The sequence below is a fragment of the Genypterus blacodes genome, unplaced genomic scaffold (assembly GCF_046128005.1).
Source record: "Genypterus blacodes isolate CSIRO-AG114 ecotype Tasmania unplaced genomic scaffold, CSIRO-AGI_Gbla_v1 ptg000039l_1, whole genome shotgun sequence".
Taxonomy (NCBI): domain Eukaryota; kingdom Metazoa; phylum Chordata; class Actinopteri; order Ophidiiformes; family Ophidiidae; genus Genypterus; species Genypterus blacodes.
In genome coordinates, this window is record NW_027466852.1 from 3,001,425 (window position 1) to 3,026,391 (window position 24,967).

Sequence of the window (24,967 nt, forward strand, 5' to 3'; positions counted from 1 at the left end):
ACAGACATTATTCTTGGAGGGGTGAGCGTTGGGCCAAGGGACAATTTGCCCAATTTTGTGTAGATCAAAGGATTGATTTTTCAAGTTTTGTTGTAATTTTGAGATGAGGGTTTTTTTAATTCTTGTAGATTGTGACCTAAACCACTGATTATAGGTTTCAAGTAATCAGTGGTTTAGGTCACGTTTCAGATTTTGGCTGCTGCCTCATGAGTGTCTGTTTATGCAGGCTGCACCTCGACTTCACATCAGACATTTCTTTTTTGTGATATTGGGCTATATAAATAAACTTGACTCGACTTGACATCAGTTGCCTCAAAAGTAGAACCTCCTTAACACTGAGAGACACTTTTTTGTCTGGAGGTCAGAAATGCATTTTCAATTTAGAGCTCTCTTTATCCAGGCATAGCCAGGTGTCGGTCCCAATGTAAAACTGCCACCATCATCTAGTTGAGCTCGAGCTGATTTGAACTGAACTTTTTCAATGCATCTTCGATATCTTTGGTGCTCAATCCAGAACAGTTCTGCCATTGAATTAAGTGTAAAGGTTATTTTCACCCATGATGATGACTATTAAAGAGAACCAATTTTCCTGATATTTGGTGAGCAGGTTGGACAAGATCCAGGAAAAACCCCTCATGGTCTAATCTATAAACTGTTTCATGTCATCACTGAGAGACAATTATAACTGAAACCCTTTTGGGCCTGGGTGGAGGTATGAGTTTATGTGCCCCCTAGTTGGACTATGCCTTTTGTGTGTGTGTACTTGTACACGGCACTGATTACTTGCACCTCAAAATCAAAAGCTTTACATCAAAGGGACATTGAAGAGGTTTGTTATAATGATAATTATAAAAGTCAAATGTAAAAAGAAAAACATGTCTTAGGCGTGGAAAGTTATAAATATTCTAAATTTCTTGGTTGAAAGAAAAGAGCCAATAACACACACATGACCACACTGCACTTTTATTAACAGCAGCAATGCCAAAGGGATCCGAGCTCAGAATTTACAGAGATTGAAGTAACAGTGTTTCCAATAAAGCTTCTTTCTGTTTGCATGACAAACTGAAGTTCATACTGTGTCAAATGTCAAACACCGAAAGTATGCAGATGCAGAAATGGTGTGTAAGCAATTTTAAGATGTCTTCTTTTTTATTACTGAACAACTACAGAATGAGAGCGACCTTTGACCCCTTCAGGCTGACTTTTCAAGCATGTAACCTGTTGAATTTCATGGCCAAAGAGAATTGTGGGTGAAAATGCCCAAAACACACACCTGCTGTAATGACCCTTGTTTATAACATGCCTGACTTCAAAGAGAGAGAGAAAGAGAAAACTCTGTTGAACGTTTCTTAACTTTCTTAGTGCAAATAGATTTTTGGAGCCCTCAGTGGTCGAGGATCCGCAGGTTCCCTGAAACAATCTTGTTCTCCAACATTGCTCCAGCAGGAATATCGATCCGGTCACCATGATTGGCTATGATGATGACAGTTCCCTGATAAAGGTGAAAAGCAAAGAATCATCAAAACAAAATTGCATTCTCAGACCTTAACCCTATACTGTTGAGAGGAATTTGAAGCTGAGCAGAAGCTCGGTTGGTCATGGCCTTCCTGCCCTCACCCAACATTTACATTTTAAGATGGGGTCACAGGTCCCTGTCCCCAACATTTAGACTAGAGCACTGTCGCAGTACAATAGTGTTAACATAAAAATGTTTTGTATCTAAATCTGATCAAAACCAATTTGTATTCGAGTCTGACCCAGTCTGTGACAGAGCAGAGAGTTTTAAACTCAACTTACTGGATGAAATCTAGTCAGACAGACTTGAATCCAATCAGTAGGCAACTAGAGAAAACTTGACAAATGCATTTCATCATAATTGTTAAATGTCCATATGTCCCATTTCATCATTTATATTTGCCTGTGAGTTGAGTGGTTCCCTCACATCAGTCACCTTCATTGTCTCACACATGTGATGCATGTGTGTGTTGCTTCGTCACAGAAGCCCAACATCAACTCTAATCTGCTGTTAAAGTTCCTTTACTACAGTAGCCTGACAACCTGTCCTTACATGTAGATGCCTTCCACCCATGCATGCTGAGATATGCTGCCACCCACACCTCCGCAGACCAATTTAGCAATTTAGCAATCACCTTCAGACACAATGCCTGAACGTGTTCGACGTATGAGGTGGTGCGAAAAACTTCTGATCTATATGAGGGGGGCGCCAAAGAAAAAGTTTGGGAACTACTGACCTAGAGGATACCAAGATCCCTTTTAAGATAGTAGAATATCAATCTTCTTACCTTGCTATAACACGATAAAACATAAGTGTCTTATAATAGAAAATGTCCTCACTCTGTTAGGTGATGTGAAAATGTACCTAACGCAGTGGTCTCCCCTGAATGCATTCTTGGTGAGTCCAATCAACTCCATCCAAATAAATATTATATACAGTATATATATCTTTCAAAGTGCATACCAACTCATCCCTGAATCATTTGTTGACTCAAGAGATTCCGTGATACCATCCTATAAATGGAAGGACAAGCGACCTCGACTAAATCAAGTCCATCTTCAAAAGTCTAAAAGTGACAGAGGCAGCAGCATGCCTCCGACCATTTTTGATTCTATTAAAAAGTTAACTTTTTGTTAACCTGTCCAAAACTTCCCCATCCCAGCATTGCTTGGATCATCGCTCCCTCTTACCTCTTTTACTTGATTCAGCATTTCAACAATGGCACAGCGGGGGCATTGAGCACTTAAATTAAATTGTTTTAACGGCTTTGCATCATTTGAACAGATTTTGGAAAAATTCTACTTACAAAATAGCCATTTTTCAGATATCTGCAAATCAGACACTTTCCTATCTCTCAGATACCAAACTTTACTATAGGCACCTCTAAACGCAGCTGTTACATTTGTTATTTTAAGCCCATTACACAATGACAATCCCCCCGAAAAATGTGTCAAAAGGTGCTTCACCTTCAGAGAGACATTCTTTCCAAAGGTAACATCTCCTGACACAGTGAGGTGATCCAGCTCCAGCATGTCAGGGATGCTCTCAAACCTTGCCAGGAACTCCTGAACCTACAACAGCAAAAATAAACAAATAATAAAATGCTGCAGAGTCCTTTTTTCCCTGCTCATCAAAATCAAATAAGTGATGATGCATCAGATGGATTACAAATCGATAAAATATTGTCAGACCAATTTTATGTGTGAAGTGTGAAAATGTAAGACCGTTCCAACAGCACCAATTTGATAGATTTTTATGGAATTGTTATGTTAGTCAAAACGTGGATGGAGCCTCCCAACAAATCTCCAAATGCCCCAAGAATCTGAGGGACCCAATCTGCACTCTTGCCTACCTTGGTGAAGGAGCTGCCAAGTTTGACATGTGGCGTGCTGGGAAACTCTCTCCTCTCGCTCATGGTGAGTGAGCCTGCATCCAGGCTGTACAGGTTGGACATGACCAGCAGCAAGTCGGAGCTGGTTTTCACTGGCAAAAAGCGGCTGCGGGGAACGTTGATTCCCATGGCGTTTTGGAAGCTTTTGATGGCCGCACCCACCGCTGTTTCCAGCTGGAGGACATTCAGCCCTCCTGCCAGTGTCTGGTGAGAGAGAGACAAGTCAAGTGAGAGAAGAATATCAACTATCACCACAGTCAAACTGGACACCCGCAGCTGGCCACCTTGGGGTTGACGATGATCTCCAGGTCCATGCCATCGCCGGTCTCGTGCACTCTCTTGATGGCGGGCAGAGATATCCACAGGTTGTTGGTGTTGAAGATCTTGAACTTGGTGACAGACTTGAACTCGTCCACGTTGGCTTTGGGTACCTGAGCAATCTCTAGGAGCCTCAAGCGGTCCTTGTACTCGATTAGGGTGCCACCCTACAAAAGCCAAACAGAGGAAATAAAGAGATAGCACACCAATGACATTATGACAGAGTCATGAGACAAAATATACACACACACACATATATAGATGAATGATCAAGAATATACATTTTGAAAAACTCTAACCTTGACGTCTGCCCTTGTCTTGTCTGTGACCTCCATGATAAACTCGCAGTGTTTGTCGTTCTGCTGGCTCATCAGGTGTTGGAGAATATAGAGGTCGACGGTGGCACCCAGGTTGTCAATGTTGGATATGAAGACGTACTCTTTGCCCTCTGCGATGAATTTGTCTAACAGCCCTGAGTTGTAGAAGCTAGCATAGGTGTCACCGTGGCCTGGTGGGTACCAGGCCTCTGAGTTCTCCCCGGTGGTCCCCATGCTTTTGGCTATTGGCAGCAGGGACTCCTTGTTGACCCTTGGATACCTGAGTTGATGCAGATCAATCACTAAACTGCCATAAACTATTGTGATGAAATTATATCAGTTTGGGTTTGAAAGGACAGTCTTAGTATTGGGAAGGACAAAAACATCTTCAAATGTTTAAGGCAGGGGTGTCAAACTCATTTTAGGGTGTGTGTGTGTGTGCGCGCACGCGCATGCTGTACCTGCTCTGGTTGAAGGTGTGAATCTTAACATGGTGATGTTTGTATTTCTGCAGGATCTTCTTGGTGTCTTCGTCAGTGTTGAAGGAGTTCATCAGAACAAGTGGCACTTCTGCATTATATGTCTTGTTCAGATGCTAATGACAACACACAAAAGGTTATTAAATTCAGGTTACCACACAGCAATACTGGCAGGGTTTGGGAGATCATGTTCTTCATGCACATCACACGTACAGGTGCATCTCAATAAATTTAAATCTGGTTGTCTTCCCCATGATTATGTCGCCAACTGAACCAGACTGAGAGACAATTTAAAAGCCCAGGAACAAGCAGGTGACTTGAGTTAATTAGCAGATTGAGTTTGACAATGTGAGACTACAATATTGAACTTTTTCATTTTCTGAGATACTGAACTTAGGGGTTTTAATGAGCTATAAGCCATAATCATCAAAATTAAAACAAACTAAGGCTTTAAATATTTCACTTTGTGTGTAATGAATCTGTAATATAGGAGAGTTTCACTTTTTGAAATGAATTACTGATATAAATTAACTTTTCCACAATATTCTAAATTATTGAGCTGCACATGTACATCGAAAATACATAATCCAATGTTCCATCCATAATGTTATTGCAAAAACTATGTTGTCAACTCAGGTGTAAGCAGGGTCTAGTGGATCATTGATCTGATTTTCTGTCTGTGTAAATAGCTTTCTCTTGTTTACTGATATGGGCTGAGACAAGATAAGTCTAAATGCAATGCTAAGTAACAAAAAAGGCAAATTGTAGGTAATTAGCTAGTACAGCCCTGTAACACATGTACATAAATTACTTTTGTTTTATCCTGGAAGAAAAGTTCATGTAGATCTAATGTAAGAAGCTGTGGGTGTGTGTGTCTCACCTCTATTTGCTGTACGGTCAGGTCTAGGAAGGTGTTCTCGCTGCGTACGCTGATTAGACTCTTTGGTCCCTTACAGCCCATGCTGGTTCCAAGACCACCGTTCAGCTTGATCACGACAAGCTTGTTGAGGCTGGCAGTGATGTTGCCGGGGATACCCGTTGACTCAATTTTGTCATAGGGCTGGATCTGCCAAACACAGAGCAGAGGCATCACATTTAGGTTTTCACTGTAGAACAGCCAAGAATGCCTACAGCATATAAAAAATATACAGGAAGGAGATAGAGGAAAAAACAATGGTTATGGCATGGATTGTTTGAAATTCCCCTTCCCTCCCTCTCTAGAGCAGTGTTTTTCAACCTTTATCGAGCCACGGCACACTTTTTACATTGAGAGAATCATTTTCTCTGGCAGTGCCTTGCAAAATAGGTAACGGTATCTCCATCCACAAAACGCACATTGGCCAAGAGCTGACAATGACCACCTTCAGTGTAACTTCCTCAAGCTTCACTTCCTACTTTGCCCTGCTCTTTCATAAACTGTGTCTTCTCTTCTCCTTTAACATCTCTTTGCCCTTTTTCCAGTTCTGCCTCTACTTCTATCTCTTGATACCTAGTATGTTCCTGGCTGGGCTCAATTGCGTAGATGTAGAATGGCAATAAAATTTATTAACTAACTAAGTTAGTAACTATGTCTTTAACCGCGTCAGGGCCGAGCATCTCGTTGACTATGGCTTTGCAGGCAGGTAATATTAGTGTCTCTGCCACAGAGCGGGACTTTTTTTGATTTAGCTACGACTTCAACAACTAGGTAACTAGCTTTAAGGGCTTTCTCATTTACCTTTGTGGTTTTTCTCATAAACCTCGCCTGTTTTGCTGTGTTCTCACGCAGGTGAACAAAATAGTCTATCGGCTTATTCAGAAGCGACGGGTATGTGTTGTTTGGAGATCGCGTTTAAGCTTGCTTGGCACCATGGCGCTGTTGGACAGCTTCTCCCCACACACCTAGCATAATGGAGTCGGTGTCGTCTCATCCCCGGTGAAAGTAAACCCGTGTCTTGTAAAAAGATAGCTGTCATTGTATTGCCTCGAACTCACCATTAACTTTGCTTTCTTATTACCACCACTCATACTAGTGCCTTCGTCTGAGTCAGAATCTTCTCCAAGGCCCAGTTCGGACTCTGAACTTTTCCGTTTCAAAAACTTCTCCATCACTGCCACAACGACCTGTCGCGTGCATCACTAATGTTCTTGTCTCTAAGAAGGCACACGGCAATTAGCTGCCTGTTGCCACCCGGATTCGTCCCGGTGGCAACAGGCAGCTAAAAGAAGCAGAGTAATGATTACTCTGTCAATAAGTATATTACAGCGCAGACACTCGACAATGGCATATTATTTGCAGATAGTAATTAATCAATGTTAATTATGACTACTTAAGTGCAATTGGATAATTTCTCACGGCACAGTGGTTGAAAAACAGTGCTCTAGAGGGCAAATAATTGAGGTTTTCTGCATTTGTATTAAGCTGTGACACCTACATATATACAGCTTTTACGTATGGCAAATTTTTTGTGCTTGTTACAAAGGGCATGCACCTCTTTCTACTATTGTACTCATGTACTATTGTTGCAAGTTTTACATTCTCCAATTGTAAACAAATGATAAAATGTTTAAAAATTTCGGCAACTAAAATGTGTGTCATAGCCTACGTCTCCCGCCCAGCACCTTTTCTTTCTGGGGATCAGAGAAAGAGAGCGATTTGGGACTGCTGCAAAAAACAGAGCAGAGAAAATGTACTTTTAAGAATCGGATCAAATTCCCATACTCCACAACTGCTGCCTGATGCTCAGGAGAAAAATGAAATGCGCATACGGATGGTGAAAACATGAAAGAGTTGTTGCAGACAAAAAAAAAGGGTTGATCAGAAAGTCTTGCTTCTACCTGCAAAGACATGAAATTGACAACAGACCAGTTTCATCTTTAGATGACGAATCTTCCATCTACAGATGATATTGCATTCTCATTTAGACATTTTGCACACGCTAAGCAATGTACATATTTTTGGATACAACACAAGCAGAGATGTGGTCCAGACAAATGATATGTTCTAGTCAAGAAATAAATGAAATGTAGGCCAACATGAAAGATGTCAATGAAATGCAGGATTGGGAAAGCTGCAGACTGGAGAGATAAGGTAAAGCTTTAAACTTTGCATCGATTTCGCTGACACTGACCTCATGAACTGTCTGGGTATTACACAAGACAGCAAACAGAAGTTTCAACAATCCTGACACAAACCCTAACAGTGCCCTCTGTGTCAAAAAGAGCGGGGGTGTACTAGATCAATTGTAGACAAATTAATGATAACATAACCCTTCAAAATGGAATTGCAATTTTAAAATCACTTTGCATTGAATGATTGATCACGCTTCTCGATTCTTCAACAACAAAAAAATGCAATGTTCATACTGAACTGCTTTGCTCGAAACAACCTTCTGACAGCAAACTAGGGCTGGGAAATATTTGCCCTTCATTGTATACATGTTTACGTTCAGACTAGTCAGAGAATGTACATCCTATGTGGTTTTATGTGCTATGGAGAATTAGAGGCTCAAAATGTTTCTCAGTTATTGATGTGACAAATAAAGGAACTTTTTTCTGAGATATAGCCCTGACTTAAAACCAGTTAATAACCAGATAGTTAATATACAGTATTTTAGTGGAAATAACACTATTGATACATATGGAATATAATCATATATCCAAATGTTCTGAACTTACTGATGCACATACTTAGGTTAATGGTACAACTGTTCACATTTAATCCTGCAACACTTAATAGTGAACTTTCACCAAACAGTGTGACATACTTTCTCACTGGTTATAGTTATTAATTTTACAATTTTCAAAGACTATCAAATAAATGAGCAATGCTCTGCAACTATGATAGCTACTTTTTTTATCCGAGTGATCAATAAATAACTTGAAAATATAATTCTTACATAATTACATTACATGGCTGAAGTGTAACTTATAACCCGTTTCAGTCCTAATTTTAAGTGAAATTGACCTTGGCCAGGTGTCACTGATAGTTGAGGCAGATCCTGATTAAGATTGTTTTTAAAACATGATCTATCAACAGTTTTGCAAATGCCAGCTTTTAGTCCTTGATTTCTTTTTGTGTTTTGTATCCATGTATTATACCACTGTATGTTTTCTATTGTTTACTCATTTTGTATTTACAGTGTTTCAATCATCGCAAATCTGATTAAATCTTTCTGCCATCTTGACCAGGAGTCCGGGAAGAAGAGATACAAGAAATCAATGCAACCTTCCTGGTTAAATAAACACATTTTATCACTACATTTGCAAAGCAAATGTTCTGGGGTTCAAGCACACCGGCGCAATACAGAACCCATGGCACGTGGGCAAAGGGCCACCAGAAGGGAAATGTGCTGCTGAAGAACAGGAGACTCATTGCTTGCATGTTTTCACACTGGAGCAAACCAAGAGTGTACAACTGAGCCCACCACCAGGACCTGCCACATCCTCTATCCACAAGGGCCGTGGTGTCTGAGTCTGTGCAGAAACTTGACTCAAAAATGCAGGTGAACAGTCTCCTGTTTGAGCAGTATTCTGTTGTTGTGCAAACATAAATGAAAATTAAAAATGAATACACTAAAAAACTACACTTTCACCTTGCTTTTTAAAATAAGACAATGACCTGCACTCTGCCAAACATCTACAATTACTTGATTATCTTTGCCTGGTGCAATGTAAAAGTCTGGATTAAAATACAAATAGACAAAAAACATTTTTTTATAAATATTCAGCTTTGAATGAATGACTCCCTATTCGGTTGACGAGTGTAATTTTTTTTGTGTAGCTCTGCCCATTAAATTTATCCTGAAACTATCAGATAAAAACATTGGACAGTTCAGGCCACAGATGTATGACCTCACCTCCCAAACCTGTGCCTCCAATGCTGTAGTGGCCAAACTATTCTTAGGCCTAACCTTCAATCAGTCTGGCTATTTTGGCAACCTTGAGAGACTGACAGAGGTTGACTGGTTGGTTTTGTGTGTGTGTGTGTGTGTGTGTGTTCGTCTTTGGGATATGGGAGAGTGAGATGGAAGCCAATAGAGAGAGAGTGAGAGAATGAAATGTCTCTATGCAGATAAATAGTTGTATGTATGCTCTATCCTCAGATCTGGTTACCTTGGTTGGGTACTGGTAGCATGATGGTTATTTCTATCCTGGAGTAAGTTGATATGTTAAAAGAATAGCCTGACATTTCGGGAACTATGCATGCTTGCAATTAGTTACCTAATGTCTAACAATATTCTGGTCCCCAATATCAGCAGGTCGAACTCCACAATTTGTGAATTTTGATTTGAAGGAAGTAACCTTTGTCGCACACCTTACATGTGGTGGGCGTGTCTACATTCCATTAAAATGTATTTGTCGAGGGATTGTCATCTGTGAAAATGTAGAATAAAGTCACATGAAAGAGGTCTCTCGATTTGACTGTTAATATAGCCCTCTAAACACTAAATTTGTAAACCAGTTACAGATTACAGAGAGTTTACAGTCAAGGTTTTAATTTGTTGGCAAAATGACAATCTCTAAAACAACCAGCGCACAAAGCTTTGTAGTTTCTCATGGTTGTGCTGCTACTTGAGCCAGTAAACTTGTTAAGATGGCTGCCACAACCTCTGATGCCAGTGCACACTTGGCCTGGATTAAGATTCCCGCGAAACCCTATCCATGACCTAGCTAGTGACCCAACTGGAGAAACACATGGGACTTTTCCCTTAAGGTCCACAATTCTTTTGAAATCACTTGGAGACGTTTCCTAAACCATATTGAATCCCTGACATCTTTGCCTGGTTGTGAAGACTGAGACTCCCTGGGTGCTTTTTTGTGTCAGTACTGTCATTAGTTTTGCTATAACTTAGAAAATCCACCTGCTCACTTTCAAAGCTCTTTTTTTTACTATTTGTTTTTACTGAAGCAAATATTTTACATGACATTGCACAAACAATTATAGGACATTTTGGAGATAATTTTTTTTACACCAAAAAAGGGGGAAAGGGAGAGAGAGAGATAGAGAGAAAGGAGGAAGGTTGTTACCGTTACTTTATACGTAGACCCTGAGGTAGAAGGTAGATTGAAATTGAAATAGCCGGAAGCCACGGCTGCGGGAGGTTGTGAGAACATGGCACAGTAGTGGGGGGCGCAGGGTCCAGGATGGCATCAGTGATGTTGATGCGATGATCTCATAGTGTATACTTTTACAAGATGATGTCAAACACTTTCAAAGCTCTTAATGGTCAGGCTCCATCATACCTTAAAGAGCTCATAGTAATGTATTACCCCCCTGGAACACTGCGCTCCCAGAATGCAGGCTTACTTGTGGTTCCTAGTATCTCCAAAAGTAGACCGGGTGGAAGGGCCTTCAGTTATGAGTTCATATTTGCAGCAACATGTAATGGGTTCTTCCTTTGCCCAAGGATTTGTCAAAATGTGTATGGTTTGAGTAATCTCAACAGCCAATGAAACAAACCAACCAATCAGCCTACATGTTGACAAAAATGACATGACAAAAATATAACCTCCTTAGCGGGAACAAAATATGCAGCCTAATCCAAGTCTGTGTCTGTAACACTACCTGTTCATGCAAAACTTTCAGGGCAGGTGTTGCAAGTAGCTGGTTGGAATGAAATTAATTGTGGATATATGAAAGGGATGCAATTCCAGAAAGAATTGACATCCCACTTTGCAGCTCAGCACAGCTTTTATGTATTTTCAGCTGATAATTTCATTTCCTGAAGACTGAACATCAGTCCCACAGAGAACAGAGAACTTTAAACCTTAATCACAGGTAAATCAGTCAGTTTTGTAGCAACCAGATAAGAGGTTCTTACCGATCCTTCTGGGGGCCGATTGATCTTGGCCCAGTCCACAGCAGGACCTTTAACTTGAAGGAATCTGTGGAAGAGTTTCTTGAAGCCATCAAAATCCTTTCTGGAGGTCTGCAAGAGCATAAAGACAAAACTAAATGAAAAGAAAACAACAGCGACGTAGGAATATAAATTCATTTATTTGTTTAGATCAGGGGTGTCAAAGTCATTGTAGGGCCACATTCAGCCCAATTTAAACTCAAGTGGGCCAGATTAGTAAAATCATAGCAAAATAACCTTTAAATGGATCTAAATGGACAACTCCAAGTATTCCCTTTGATTTAGTGCAAAGAAGTACAAGTTCATATTGCAGATGTTTACTTTTGTTTAACTATCTTTAAGCAAAACATTATGAACAACCTGAAATGTCTTAAGTAAAACAAGTCCAATAAACAATAATAACAATACAGTATATATTAAACAAACTTCAAGATCTAAAAATGATTTTAAATGTACATACATTTCCACATCTGTGTAGTAATGTGAACTGACTCACTATCTGTGGATAACTCCAAAAAGGTCTTGGAGGAACATAGAGTTTAACTCTGCCTGGACAGTTACAATTTGCTTTCACTGACAACAATACAATAAATAATAAAAATTAATTTTAATGGGCTTCCTATACGGAGAGAAATTAAAGGGAAATAATAATAAATAAGAGAAGAAAAAGGCAAAATGTTCAAAGACAATTCCAGAACAAACACGCAGCATTTACTGAAAAGTACCAAGCTGGAAATGAACATAAAAGAGCGATTTAGATACTGCTGTGGAGAGCCGGGGAGAGCAAATCGATCAAGAAGATCGATTTGAGAAGATCATACGGCACGAAAAGCCGTTCACAGACGGCGATTACATGAAGGAATCATTTACTAAAATATCAGAGAATCTATCCTCGGAAAATCACCTTTGTTGATAGCTGATCTGACGCTGATATGGAAACGCTGCATTATAATGGCGGGATGCCGTCACTTTGTGCATCACAAAATCGACATGCGTTGTGGGAAATGTAGTTTATGGACAATGTACACTTATAAGCAGCATGGACGTTTATTTTGCTCTCAGGGGGCCACATAAAATGACGTAGCGGGCAAGATTCAGCCCGCGGGCCTCGACTTTGACACCTGTGGTCCCAGTTATCAATCTCAAATGTCCTTATCACCAAAGTCTTTCTTCCATTATGTAGTGTATAAGCTTTATGTTGAGGAGTTTTGAGGACAAGTTGTGGGTCATGCAGGGTGACAGTGGATCTCACCTCGGCCTCCGCCTCATTGGCTGTAGCCAGCAGTGCCTCTAGCTCTCTGTGCATGGAGTCCTCGTGCTGCTGACGCAGCTTCGCCTGGAACTCTGTCATGACTCCTCTGGTCAGGTCTGCAGTTGATACAGAAACAAAAAGGTGAAGTTGAAGAACAACAGTGTAATGACACTTTGGTCTGAAGATCCAAACTAGATGACATATGTTCTAAGTCATGAGCTCCTGCTGTTTGCTCACTTGATGTAGGCTGTTTACAAAAATGTAAAGCATAGAAACCCTACCAGAGATATCTATTCCTTACAATAGGTTTGTACTTTTAAATACAGAATCGTCTTACATACATTTGCATGAAAAAAAACACAGTGCCAGATATGACCTGTGAGTGAGGACAGATCAAATGAAGCAGCCATGAGCTTTCATTCATAAACACCTGTGATCAACCTCTTTCAGCATTTGCACTGAAAATTGGGTTTTATGGCGTTTCCTTATTTCCTGTCAAACTGTTCATAAAACAACATTCATGCTAAAAGTAACTGTTCAGTTTCTGTATGACTGTACATTTTACTGAAGGAGAAAATGAAGTATCAGCATCACCCAGTCCTCCTTGTACTACTCTCAAAACAGCCTCATCCGTATGGGGCACTTCGTGTAACAGATGTAACAAAGCGAATTTTCATAATGAGACAAAGAACACCCTAATGTTCTTTGTCCAACTGTGATACCAGATGACTTTGACTGTCAAGTAACAGGACATTTCTGTGCTAATTAATGAGGTAGCCCTAGTTATAGTGGTGCTAATTTCGCATGGTACTGTGTCGTTAACCTGTTTGGTAGTTTCACAATGCTAATTTCGCAATGCTCCGAATACCACAGCAACCTAAAAGTGTCCGTTGCTGACCTTGAAAAATCCAGGTCAGTTGAAAAACCCTGTAGTGTCTTGTAATTTGTAGGACAGCATAACTCTTCATAACAACACTTCACTGTTGATGGGTAAAACACTTGCTTCTACAAAATCTTCTCTTAGCAATTGAGAAGAGTGGTCTTGTATTTGACTGCCACACTATCAGTTTGTCCAAGTTTACAACTCGGTTCAACTAATGATAATTTTAAAAATCCACTGATCTAGCAAGTGTGCTTTTGATTAATATTTATCTGAAATAGAGAAAAGCAGCAACAGTTTGAAAACACTTAACTGGTTGTTAATGTCAGATTTGATGACATTTCTGTCAACTTCTTGGTTTGTTTATCTTTTCCATATCCACCAAAACAATGACATCTCTCACATACTGACTAGTGTTAATACAATTAAAACATTTTGCATCAATATTTCAGTTAGGATTGACTGGAAACATTATTAGACTGTTTGTTGTTGTTGTTGTTTGGGATAAAGAAATAAAGCCAACGTCTTCACCTGCTTGTTTGTAACAAATGTGAAGAAAAGGACAAACAATGCATGTGCATGCACTTTAAAAGTTACTTACGTACAGAGAGCAACTTACCATCTACGGTTAAAGACATGTTATCACTCTCAATTTAAAAACAAGAAACGTATGGATATGATAAGACAGGAAGTAGCAGGAAGTTTCTGTCGCACTCGTCAGATCCCACTATGGTCCCAAAGCAGTAAGAGAAAGAACAGTCACAGAACAGTTACCCTCCTCATCCTCAGCACAGAGGAAGAACAAAGCTCTGCAGCCAGATAACTGACCAACACACAAGGCCTGCCCATATCCACACACACCAATCATTCATGGGGGTGGGTCTGTGTTGTGGGGAGGGTGTGTTACTGTCACTGACCCCTTTGCCCAGCCAAGGGCCTGACCTGCGTTGCACACCCCATGGTACTTCAAACACACTTGATTCTCTCACTCTGGACTGCTCAAATGGAATCTTTCATTTTATATCATTTGAATGTGGAGGGTATTTTCCTCACTTATTTTAAAATCACGTTTATGTCTCACTGCTTCACAAATTAATTAGATCAATTAGATCAAGACCCTTGCCTTGATACCAATGCTGATTTGATCAACCCTTCATTTTTTGAACAACAATGGAAAACATAAGAACAGAAGAGGAATAAAGAAAAAAGGGAATACTATGTTCTTTCAGATAACAAAAAACTTTAAGGGATACGAACACGGTCTGTTAGTTTACTAATAGAAAAACACATTATACTGAATTAAATGTACTGAAGTGTTGAGCATTACTAATGTTGGACAGCAGCATTGTCCTAGATCAGCCATCTTATTTTGTGGTTTTCAAGTGGGTAAGTCAATATCAGTCTATCTCAATTCCCCACAGCTGGTACATTGATCTTTAAGCAGACTCAGTAGGACATACTGTACACTCTGGGTCATTCAAACATACTGGTCATTCCAAGGAATATTATTCATGTCAACACTGTTGACTGAGGTCCACACACCAGAGAATCTCCAAAACTCCTAAACAAAATGGTTTGATTTTAACTTTTACAAAGGACCACAAGGTATGCTTCTCCCCAGATAGTGAATTAACTTCATTAATCAACATTAATTCAAGTGTAAAGCAACCAAAATCTTGGTTGCCTGTGCCAATTTAGTTTTGAATTGATTTAATCACAGGTTTTGACTATTTTCTTCTTTGTTCGGTTGTGTTTTGTTTGACCAAATCACCATTAATAGATATGTCAACATTGTGATTTGGGGGAATATTCCTACTTTTGGAATTCACACACACACACACACACACGCACACACGCACGCACACACACACACACACACACACACACACACACACACACACCCCACACACACACACACACACACACACACACGGGGGTTGGAGCAGTTTTCATGCCAGCAGCACAAACATGATCCAGTGCTTTAAGGTTTCAGTTTTACACAGCAGAACGACATTTGGATCGTAAACTTTGTTGCGCACAAACAGCCAGAGCTCAGTCGGACGAAGCTGTCACCCACCTGAATATAACGTTATAGTCAAAGTACCTGCGCCGAATCAAAAAACACTTCCAAAAACGTCCGATGACAAGGGCCAGAACCTAAAACATGGACAATCTACGGCTGAGGTCTGCAAAGTGCAAAATAACGGAAAAAAGTGGAGTTAAACGTATTTAAAATTGAGTGACTTCATGTTCCTGCTGTTAGCTTGGAGAAGTGACTAGCAGACAACCTAGCCGGCAGCCGCGCGGCGGGCTCTAGCCGTCCACAGCAGGCTCACTGACAGACCAGACGGAGCGCGCTGATTGGTGGAGCACTCGTCAAACATTTAGGTTACTATGGCCCCGCCCACTCTTACACAGACATGGCTTTTTCCTACTCAACTGTTTTACTATTAGTGTTTTGGTTGCAGTAGTAGTTTAGTGGTAGTTCTTGAATATGACCACGTTTGGCAGGTTCCTCATTCATCTTAAATATTTTGAAGGATATTGTGTTTTACTGTACCTTACTTATTTAAAAAAAAATATAGAGGTGTGAACACTGAACAATGTTAATATACAATTTGTTACTATTTCAGCTTTAAAGAAAATGTGATGTAAAACGATTTCGCAACGCACACTTGCTCAAATAAATGATACTGCACCCGGCGAACCCGATAGATGAACACGACCTGCCACAAAATCCCTTTTCTGACGTCAGAACTGATTTTATACAAGCTTTGTTCAAACTTCCATGTACGTGTTAAATTATTGTTTATTATTAATTATTACCACTGTTCCATTCCTCTGCATTGGTCAGTGTGCTACATATTGTAAAATACTTAGTAATACATTTTTATGCGACAAAAATCACATTTCTTATTTGATTTCATCAGAAACACAATATAAACTATGGGTGATAATTACTCCTTTTTTCCCCACAGGTGGGACTTTGATGCGACTTAAAACATTATCAACCGTTACAGAGTCATCATTCAGAAACCTTTAAGTCAGTCTGTCAGTTGTTTGTGTTTTATTAGAGACCCATTACAGTTTCTGAACAGCAAGTTTGCGTTTTCTACCTACAGCTACAGTCTGGCTTTGTCTTGCAGACAGAGAGGCCAGTTTGTTGTCATTTAACAGGTTTCCTGAAAACTTGTGAAGGTGGCCACGTTACACACGTATACACACAAACTTAACACACAGACACAAGCTGAGGCATTAATAAAGGTGGATGGGTTTGTCTGGGTTTGTCTTCACAGCCGAGAGGAAGGAGCTTTGGGGGGACCTAAGTGCTGCTGCTGCTGCAGTGAGCCAGCAGGGGACGGGAGTCACTGGGAAATGAAGGCCACGGCAGTATCTCTTTCATCCACCAGCTCAGCTGCTGTGGCTTCCATCTTGGCTTTGGAGAAGTCATTGATGGAGAGACCCTCAACCACTTTCCAGGTCTTGTTCTATGAGGGAGATTATAAGAAACAGGTCAGACGTCAGTGTTGTGTCACCTGCAGCCTCAATATGTTTACAGCTGGAGGTTTAAATGGGTGTCACCTGCATAAATGCAGCATTCTGCATATCTGTGTTCCTCATATATGAGATGAACTTTTTGTTTCCTATTTTTACACGTTGCAGCTGGGTATAAACCCAGAACAGCTGGGATGTCAAATGACACAATTTTCTCACCTTTCTATTCTGTAAATGTGTTTCCATGACAGTTTTGCAGTTTTATTCAATTTCATGGAACAAATATTTATCCACCTAATCCGAGGGTGCAAACCTTTTTTGGGTTATTCAAAAATTACTTTGATAGCTGCCTTTTAAATGTTTGATTTCATATGTTACAATTTGCCCAATAGATGAATGGGCTTTGGACATTTACTTTGACATCAATCTGTGTTCTGGTGAATATCACCTGGACATGCTCACCTTGATCTGGACAGGGAATGAGTAGATGAGGTCTTCTGGGACTCCATAAGAGTTTCCACCAGCATATACACCCATGGAGATGAACTCACCCTGTTAGCAAGAAATAGCACAGTAGAAAGGCATAGATTGATTGCTTTTCAAAATATTGTTTATCTGCAGTATTTTGTCCATGAGTGCAGGAGCTGGATAACTCTCGATAACTCTGTTGTTCCTGCCATCTTTGCACACCAACACTGACCTCCTTGGTGCCAAACCAGATGTCCCTCATGTGGTCACAGATGGCCTTTGCGGCAGACATGGCGCTGGACAGCTTTCTGGCCTTGATGACGGCTGCACCACGCAGCTGCACTGTCTACAAGACAAAGAAGAGAGGGATGTTTTCAGCCCTGTGTCTCCTGAGCTGTCTCAACGATAGCCGGCTTCGGAGGGACACCGGGGTGTGTCCATCTACAGGGCTCTGCAGTTCCCTCTGCCGTCTGCCCATCTGCTCAGTCAACTTTGTCCTGAAGTTGTGCGTGTGCTGCCTTTTACTTTTAGGTCAACTCAAATGTTTACCATTGCAATATCACTTCTTTCCTTTCTTTACTGTGACGGTCTGAAGAAAGCCCCGAGTCTCCCCAAACAACTTCTAAACATAAAAATATTTCCCTCTTTCTGTTGCACTAAAATGACCAACCTTGTTCAAGTAGAATAATATCTGATGTGTGCTTACTGAGATGAAGTCTCCTTTGAGCCAGGAGTCATCCTTAACGGCATCATAGGCAGCCATCTCAGATCCATTGACATTGACCTTGGCGTGGTGGACATCAGGATACTGGGTGGAGGAGTGGTTTCCCCAGATGATGACATTCTTCACGTCGTTGGCTGGAACACCACACCGTATTGCTACCTGCAGGCAAGGGACAGCACAGTTGGTTGTGTCATGACAAATGCCTATTTTTCTATGATTAATAGCTTAATGCTTAATTTGGTGCATTGACCAAATGTACATTTCCCATTTGAAGCACTACCACTATTAATTTGGGTCCAAAATATTCTTAATTAACATACGTTAACTGGAATTAAATGAAAATAAAAACATGCATGAATATTAGCTGTGTGTGTGTGTGTGTGTGTGTGTGTGTGTGTGTGTGTGTGTGTACCTGAGAGCTAGCTCTGTTGTGGTCCAAGCGGGTCAGACATGAGAAGTTCTCTTTGGGGATGGATGGAGCAGATTTGGAAGCAATCAGGCAGTTGGTGTTGGCCGGATTTCCCACCACCAGCACCTTACAGGAAGAAGAAAGTTACTCTTTCAACAAAACAGGAAACACATCTTCTCACACCAATTAAACAGATTCATAGCCGTCCATGTCTGCATCATCATAGTGGTTTTTATGTTACATTTCCTCCAATCCTATCATCAAATTCATGCGTATGATATGGACAAATGCTCCTACAGTTAAAGGCAGATTTTTTAAGACTTGCTGTCTCCTTCTGGTTAAAGAGAAAGTGAGAAAGTGGTCTCAATGATGAGCACATATCATTACATCACATTTGTCGAGTGGGATCAGTTTCTCAGAGAGGGCAAGAGTAAAAGGAGATAAAAAGGCTTTACAGGGTAAATGAACAGCCTGTTTGTTTTCTCCACATATTCCCTGTGAGTGGAGGCCTTGACCTTCTCCACATTCAGCCTCTTTCATCACTGATGTTGGGCTGTCTGGAGGACTTTGGTCATTGGAGGCCAATTGAACTTTGATCCTCCAGCTTTGAAAGCTTACCATTCCGTTTCAGATTTGAGATTTGCAAAAGACAAAAATCTGCTTTGATACTGTGAGGGCTCTTAACTGGAGCAGACCATTAGATCACTAATGGGCAAAATGCATAGTGCAAACTACATAACTACAGCTCAGTCAGTAGTTAAGTTCATACAAGCGAAGCACAGGAGTGCAGATCTAACTTTATAAGAAATTATGTATAAAGAGTTTTATCATTAAAAATAACAGGAAACAGCCCAAGTCTACAGCTATGAAACGCTCGTGACAAGCATTCAATTTTCCTTCACATATTTACTTGATGCTCTGGAACATGTTTTAACAGTGCTCTGGTAACGCATGTAGAAGGCTGCATTACATGAACACTGTTCATGTTAAGGGCTTTATCCAATTTAAAAAATCTGTGATATTTCATTATCATGGAGGATGTCTGAAAAGACAAAAGACACCTGATAAGGAGATTTGACTATCGTCTGAGTCAAACTGCAGGCATTGCAGTGGGGCATTATCAGCTGACTATTTATGGCTTTAGTTAGAGGCCTCAGTGCAAAAAACAAAGTACTTGAGTCCTGTGTTTAAGGCCAGACGTTTGTCTGGAGACAGGAGAAGCTCTGTCAGCGCTTTAATTTCCTTGTGTTGATTAGAATGAGGTTGACAGTCATGTGTCTCTCTTCCCCAAAGCGTAGAGCAATGTCATTTAATGCCATATCCTCTCCCTGCCAGAAATGAAAATGAAATGTTAGAGAGTCACCTTGACGGTCTTCTTGGCGTACTTATCCAGGGCAGCTCCCTGCGTCTTGAAAATGGCCACATTGGCCTTCAGCAGATCAGATCTCTCCATGCCCTCCTTCCTGGGCATAGAGCCCACCAGGATGGCTGCGTCGAGGTCCTTGAAACCCACCTCCACCTTGTCCGTGGGGATGACCTCTGCATGACAGCAAAGGGATGGGGGTGTGGAATGGAGTTTTAGATTCAATTTGACTTTTTCAAGCTTGACTGGGTTGATCTTTGACATATGAATGTTAACATGTCAGGACTGAATTTGTCCACTGCATTATGTTAGTCAAAGACCTGTTCTTAATCTCCACAGTAAGCGACTTAACTATTGTTATTCTGGAACAGCGAGAGTCCAAACAAAAATCTACCGGGGCGACCGATAAGATGCCTTTGTTGTGTCCTTGTTAGAAACCTTCCCGCTGCTATCACACTGAACTTAAGTCAGGTTTTATTCGCCCTCAACACCCCCACCCCTGTTCATTGTTGTTCCACCACAACTCTGAATGGAAGAAAAGCTACCATGGGGCCTCCACATGCAGCCAATCAGAGGCCTTATAGATAACACTCCCTCCTCCCCTTGGAAACCTTACACACAAACACACTGGAAATATTCAGACTGATCTGGGCTTGTAAAAGTGATTTCTGGGGTTCCAGTTGACATTTCCACAGGACAACAATAAGACTAGCGTTAACAATATCATTCATCATAATTCATCACAACTTTTAATCTTTTTTGTAAATATAATTTAGCAGCTTCACAAACTCTCTTGCACACACATATACACACACACCACAGCTCACCCCTCAGCAGTGGGAGAGCGCAGTCCTGCAGCTCCATGACTACTCCATCCAGCACTGGCAGCATGGGGGGGATGTCCAGCAGGACCAAGATGATTGGCTGAATTGAGACAGACATGAGAGCAATCAGCAGATCACAGCCGCTAATCAATGTATTGGTTGAAAACATTAACAGTAAACACAGAATCAGTAACTTTAATAAATGCATTATAGTGGCAGTTTAGTTGTGATCACTGATATACACTTAAAAGACATCTGACTGTACAGATCACCTTTTTCAGCACCAAACGTTCATTTCAATGACTTTCAAAGACTTTAGTGCATCTCTGCAATAAAGTAATGTATTATTCATTTATGATTCCATTATGTAAGAGCCAATGTCTGTGCTGTGGTGTGTGAGGGGTGGACTCTGATGCTGATGATGTAATAACTGTGCAGGCGCTCTCTTACCTGATCCTTCCCAAACACATCTCCCTTTGCGATGCTGTACAGCAGGGAGTAGGCAATCTGACCAGCTGCACCAGTTACCACAACACGGATTGGTTCGGCCTGAAAGAAAGAGAAGCCACAAAATTGATCGGTTCTCATCTTTGGTTCCTATGTGAGACTGACCTACATAAATAATGGGGAAGAAATGAACCAGCATTGTTCGTCTTGCTGTCCTTTGTCTTTACATTATATATCCTGAACCCCAAGCCAGACTAGATCACACATGCCTGTTAAACTCTCCTGCTCCTGTCTTTCCAACGAAAATGTTACACTTTTTCATTAATACCCAATGTTGCGTCAATTACGTTAGCTCTTATGATTGGTTGACTGCTAAACACCGCCCACCTCAGAGCATTTACTGTGAACTAGTATTACTGCTTTTTACAGACCTGCGTGATTGATGATGTAATGTAAGCATAGTTTAGCGTGTTTTCTAAATGGCTTTTTGATTCACACCGAGATTGTAGCTTTACAGGCGGTCAACGTTAATTTGTAAGAGGCATGAATGGTCATTCAAAAGATGCAGTGCCTGTATTGATTGATTAGTCTGACGGAATCAAAGAATAGATGGTGTTATGTACTGCCATTCATGCCGTTACTACAGGAAATTGGTAAAGGAAACAAACGATGTATTCTTTGTAATACAGTCAAACGTCACGATTTACTCGCTTGTTCTAACTGCGCAACAAAATGCGTATCGCATTCGTGCCTTTAACAAAATAAAGCAATAATCTGTACAAGAAAACGCAGACTGAGAAAAGAAAGACAAAAAACAGCAGTGATATTAAACCATATCGGCCTCATGTCAATGTCAAGCATCACCGCAGCAGTTAGCACACGGTTTGCATCATTTCACATTTCCCATATTTTCATTTGTAGCAGACGTCCCATAGGTAAACAAGACTCACGGGGAGTTTAAAGAGAATAAATCACTAAATAGCACCTTACCATTGTGTAACGGGAGGAGACGAGCACGGAGCTGGTTCACTGCAGGAGTCAGACTGAACAGAAGGGTCACCTCTATAGGCTGGGATTGAAAAAGTCATGCGATAAAATGTTCTCCGCGCTTAAAACGGGACTTGTAGTCTTTCTTACAGTAAAGATGTGTTTTTGAAGGTGGACGCCTGAACAAAAAGGACACAATCTCCCATGAAGCACAGCTCACAGGCCCCGCCTCCTCAGACACACACGGCGGAGAATGTGCTGAAAACGTTTCCTTTTTTAACAACAGTTTGCTCTTTACTGACATCTGCTGGTCAGTATAGAGCGACTGCATCGATCGTCCTGCATCACGACAACCTGCACAGGAACTTTATAAACCGCTCATAAAAGCTTTGCAACCGGTCTGCAGTATAACCGCCCTTTTTGTCCTCTACTTATCTTTCAATTGGAGGGAATGTACTGCCTATTACACATCCACCAAACAGAATGTGACCATCGGCAAAAACTACATAGCCTTGCAAAGTCTCACCAATTATGCTGTATCATGCAGGACCAAACCCGTTACAGAAGTAGTGTGGCGCTTGGATAGCTTCTTCTCTCAAAGCCCAAACTGGGGGAAACCTAAGAAGGTGAATCTGATGCTAAATTGTTTCAAAACAGTGTCAAAGGCAAAGGTAACCCAAGGTCAATTTCACTTCAGAAAGCCACTGGCCTCAGTTCCTGGCTCATTTAGCTAACATGTCAAGGTCTGGTTGTCAAGGTGAATCCAACCTGATAAAACAGAGAGCTGAGCCATCCGATCTGTTGATGATCTGGCCAAATTCATACTGAACAGATGCAGGGTTTCAGTGTGTGGACATCTTTCTCCTCAAGAGGGTACAAAGCCTCTGACACAGGATGCAGACCATCCTGAGACACCAAAACTCACAAAGGAAACGCAACTGATTCATTTGAGAGGATCTGTAGCCACAAAGTTACCTGGACATTGCGTGGCTATACACACACACACACACACACACACACACACACACACACACACACACACACGCTCCAGCACTGGCTGAAAGGAAGCAGGAGAGTAAAGCGTGATAGTGGAGGGGATTCAGTTTCAGCTAAGTGAGGATGGTGTCAGTCTGCCCATCCATCCTTCATCTAAGCAAGGACAGCCATGGTGGAGGCCCATGCACGTTCCTGATCATGTTGTGTTCTTCATAATAATAATTATGCAAAACGCAAACATGTGAAAATGTTCATCTATGCTGTATTCTACATAGATCACACAGTAAGTTTAATATCAAATACAAGTAGATATAAATAGTTCTCTAATCATTCATTTAGTCTTTCAGCAATAAAACCCTAAATTAATCAACACTCCTCTTGAAAAAATACATTTGAAAAGTTGAAATGTTTCACTTAAAGTTACCAATGCATTGTGACGATGGTTTTCAGATGAAATCATATTAATTGTGACACTTTTGATGAGCTAAAGAAGGTCTGTTTACCTACTGAGCAGCGTTAAGACCTGTGTGATGGTGTGAGGGACATATATCACCAAAATAATATTGAATCCATGTATTTTTGTGAAATTGATTCCGCATTTATATATTATTGTTATAATTATTCCGGTACTGTATCAAATGGTGTAATAATACTGATTTTGCCCTTAAGAATAGGTGGTACGGTCACAGTCAAAACCATTAATCTGCCCAGTGTGATGGGATAATGTGTGCAGTCCAGCTCTCCTTTCTGTGGCATTGAACACTTTGTTAAAGCTAAAGTAAACCGACTCTGTGTAAATGAATGATGACAGAACCGGACGACTCTGCTCTTCGTGTTTAACGAGACTGCTTTGCATGTAAAATGGGACGCGAAACAACCGCTGGCACCACACACCACCGCTCTTGTTGTTGGCCAAGTTGGCCATCTGCTCATCCTGCAGCTCGAATAAAGCAGTGAGCGGGTGAGCTAACTAAGGCAGAAACGCTATATCCCGTCAAACCTGGCAGGGAGCGGGACTCCTGACAGGCATTAGCGCTTCATTTTAGCTGTTTCACGTCTGTTCACTGCCTTCTAACGCAGCGCTCAAGTGCGCAACATTTAGCTGAGTCCACACCGCAGTCACACCGAGGAGGACTCACCTGACACGACACGGCCCGCACCGCCACATACAAGGCTGTCAGGACTGACAACATGCTTTGTTGTTGGTCACTACCTGACGTTCTCTGAAGCAGAAATGTCACCTCAACACGACACGGCACGGTACCGTCTGAGAGAGAGAGAGAGAGAGAGAGAGAGAGAGAGAGAGAGAGAGAGAGAGAGAGAGAGAGAGAGAGAGAGAGAGAGAGAGAGGGAGAGGGAGGGAGAGAGAGAGAGAAATGAGAGAGGAAAAGGGTGAGGGTGAGGAGGGAGAGGGAGGGGAGGGAGGGAGGGAGGGAGAGAGGGAGACAGGTGCACCGCCGCAGCACCTTTAGGGGGGATGAACTTCGATTTTCCTGGTCTGGGCAAACGAAGTTGAAATAGAAAAACAACTTGAAACAAATAAACTGAGCATGTACACTAGCCATCTAAAATAATGAAATATTTCATATGTACAAACACGACCAACAGTTCATGCCATGACATTTCTTTGGATGTGTGGGTAGAGTGTAGTATGGTATGTATGACACTTCTGATAGAACAGCTGGGTGTGCAAAATCTCAGGTGTGTATTGGAGGGCTGGAGCCATATATTTTGTCTTGTACAAAGAATTATCAGTAATATT

At 41.1% G+C, this 24,967-nt stretch overlaps 2 protein-coding genes across 4 annotated transcripts; both read right to left on the reverse strand.

The window, feature by feature from the left end:
• Nucleotides 1–947: 947 nt before the first annotated feature.
• LOC142996683 (UTP--glucose-1-phosphate uridylyltransferase-like) lies at nt 948–15,778 on the reverse strand. 2 transcript variants are annotated; one of them, XM_076147693.1, is made up of 10 exons: nt 15,570–15,778; nt 12,613–12,728; nt 11,325–11,432; nt 5,402–5,587; nt 4,504–4,637; nt 4,025–4,322; nt 3,692–3,892; nt 3,369–3,611; nt 2,983–3,087; nt 948–1,492 (listed from the first exon to the last, which is right to left on the reverse strand). In XM_076147693.1, the coding sequence occupies exons 2-10, from the start codon at nt 12,709–12,711 to the stop codon at nt 1,385–1,387; spliced, it is 1,482 nt and encodes a 493-aa protein (XP_076003808.1). In that variant the 5' UTR covers nt 12,712–12,728; nt 15,570–15,778; the 3' UTR covers nt 948–1,384. The 2 variants fall into 2 exon arrangements, with proteins under 2 accessions (XP_076003808.1, XP_076003807.1); XM_076147692.1 differs by lacking the exon at nt 15,570–15,778 and adding an exon at nt 14,112–14,300.
• Nucleotides 15,779–16,542: 764 nt separating this feature from the next.
• On the reverse strand, nt 16,543–24,441 carry LOC142996766 (malate dehydrogenase, cytoplasmic-like). Of its 2 annotated transcripts, none has more exons than XM_076147831.1 (9): nt 24,345–24,441; nt 21,226–21,324; nt 20,779–20,875; nt 19,952–20,127; nt 18,592–18,714; nt 18,162–18,338; nt 17,688–17,801; nt 17,450–17,539; nt 16,543–16,980 (listed from the first exon to the last, which is right to left on the reverse strand). In XM_076147831.1, exons 1-9 carry the CDS (start codon nt 24,396–24,398, stop codon nt 16,858–16,860), a joined length of 1,053 nt encoding a protein of 350 aa, XP_076003946.1. In that variant the 5' UTR covers nt 24,399–24,441; the 3' UTR covers nt 16,543–16,857. The 2 variants fall into 2 exon arrangements, with proteins under 2 accessions (XP_076003946.1, XP_076003947.1); XM_076147832.1 differs by lacking the exon at nt 24,345–24,441 and adding an exon at nt 22,213–22,309.
• Between the last annotated feature and the right edge of the window lie 526 nt (nt 24,442–24,967).

Excerpts from the sequence above, each read along its gene's own strand:
- LOC142996683 (XM_076147692.1), bottom strand. Across the intron at positions 5,588-11,324 it reads ATCGGCCCCCAGAAGGATCG|ATCCAGCCCTATGACAAAAT; the intron begins GTAAGAACCTCT and ends TGTGTTTGGCAG. Across the intron at positions 4,638-5,401 it reads TGACCGTACAGCAAATAGAG|CATCTGAACAAGACATATAA; the intron begins GTGAGACACACA and ends TGTTGTCATTAG.
- LOC142996766 (XM_076147831.1), bottom strand. The coding sequence starts at position 24,398 with ATGTTGTCAGTCCTGACAGCCTTGTATGTGGCGGTGCGGGCCGTGTCG. Across the intron at positions 21,325-24,344 it reads TGCGGGCCGTGTCGTGTCAG|GCCGAACCAATCCGTGTTGT; the intron begins GTGAGTCCTCCT and ends TCTTTCTTTCAG. Across the intron at positions 20,876-21,225 it reads ATGTGTTTGGGAAGGATCAG|CCAATCATCTTGGTCCTGCT; the intron begins GTAAGAGAGCGC and ends GTCTCAATTCAG.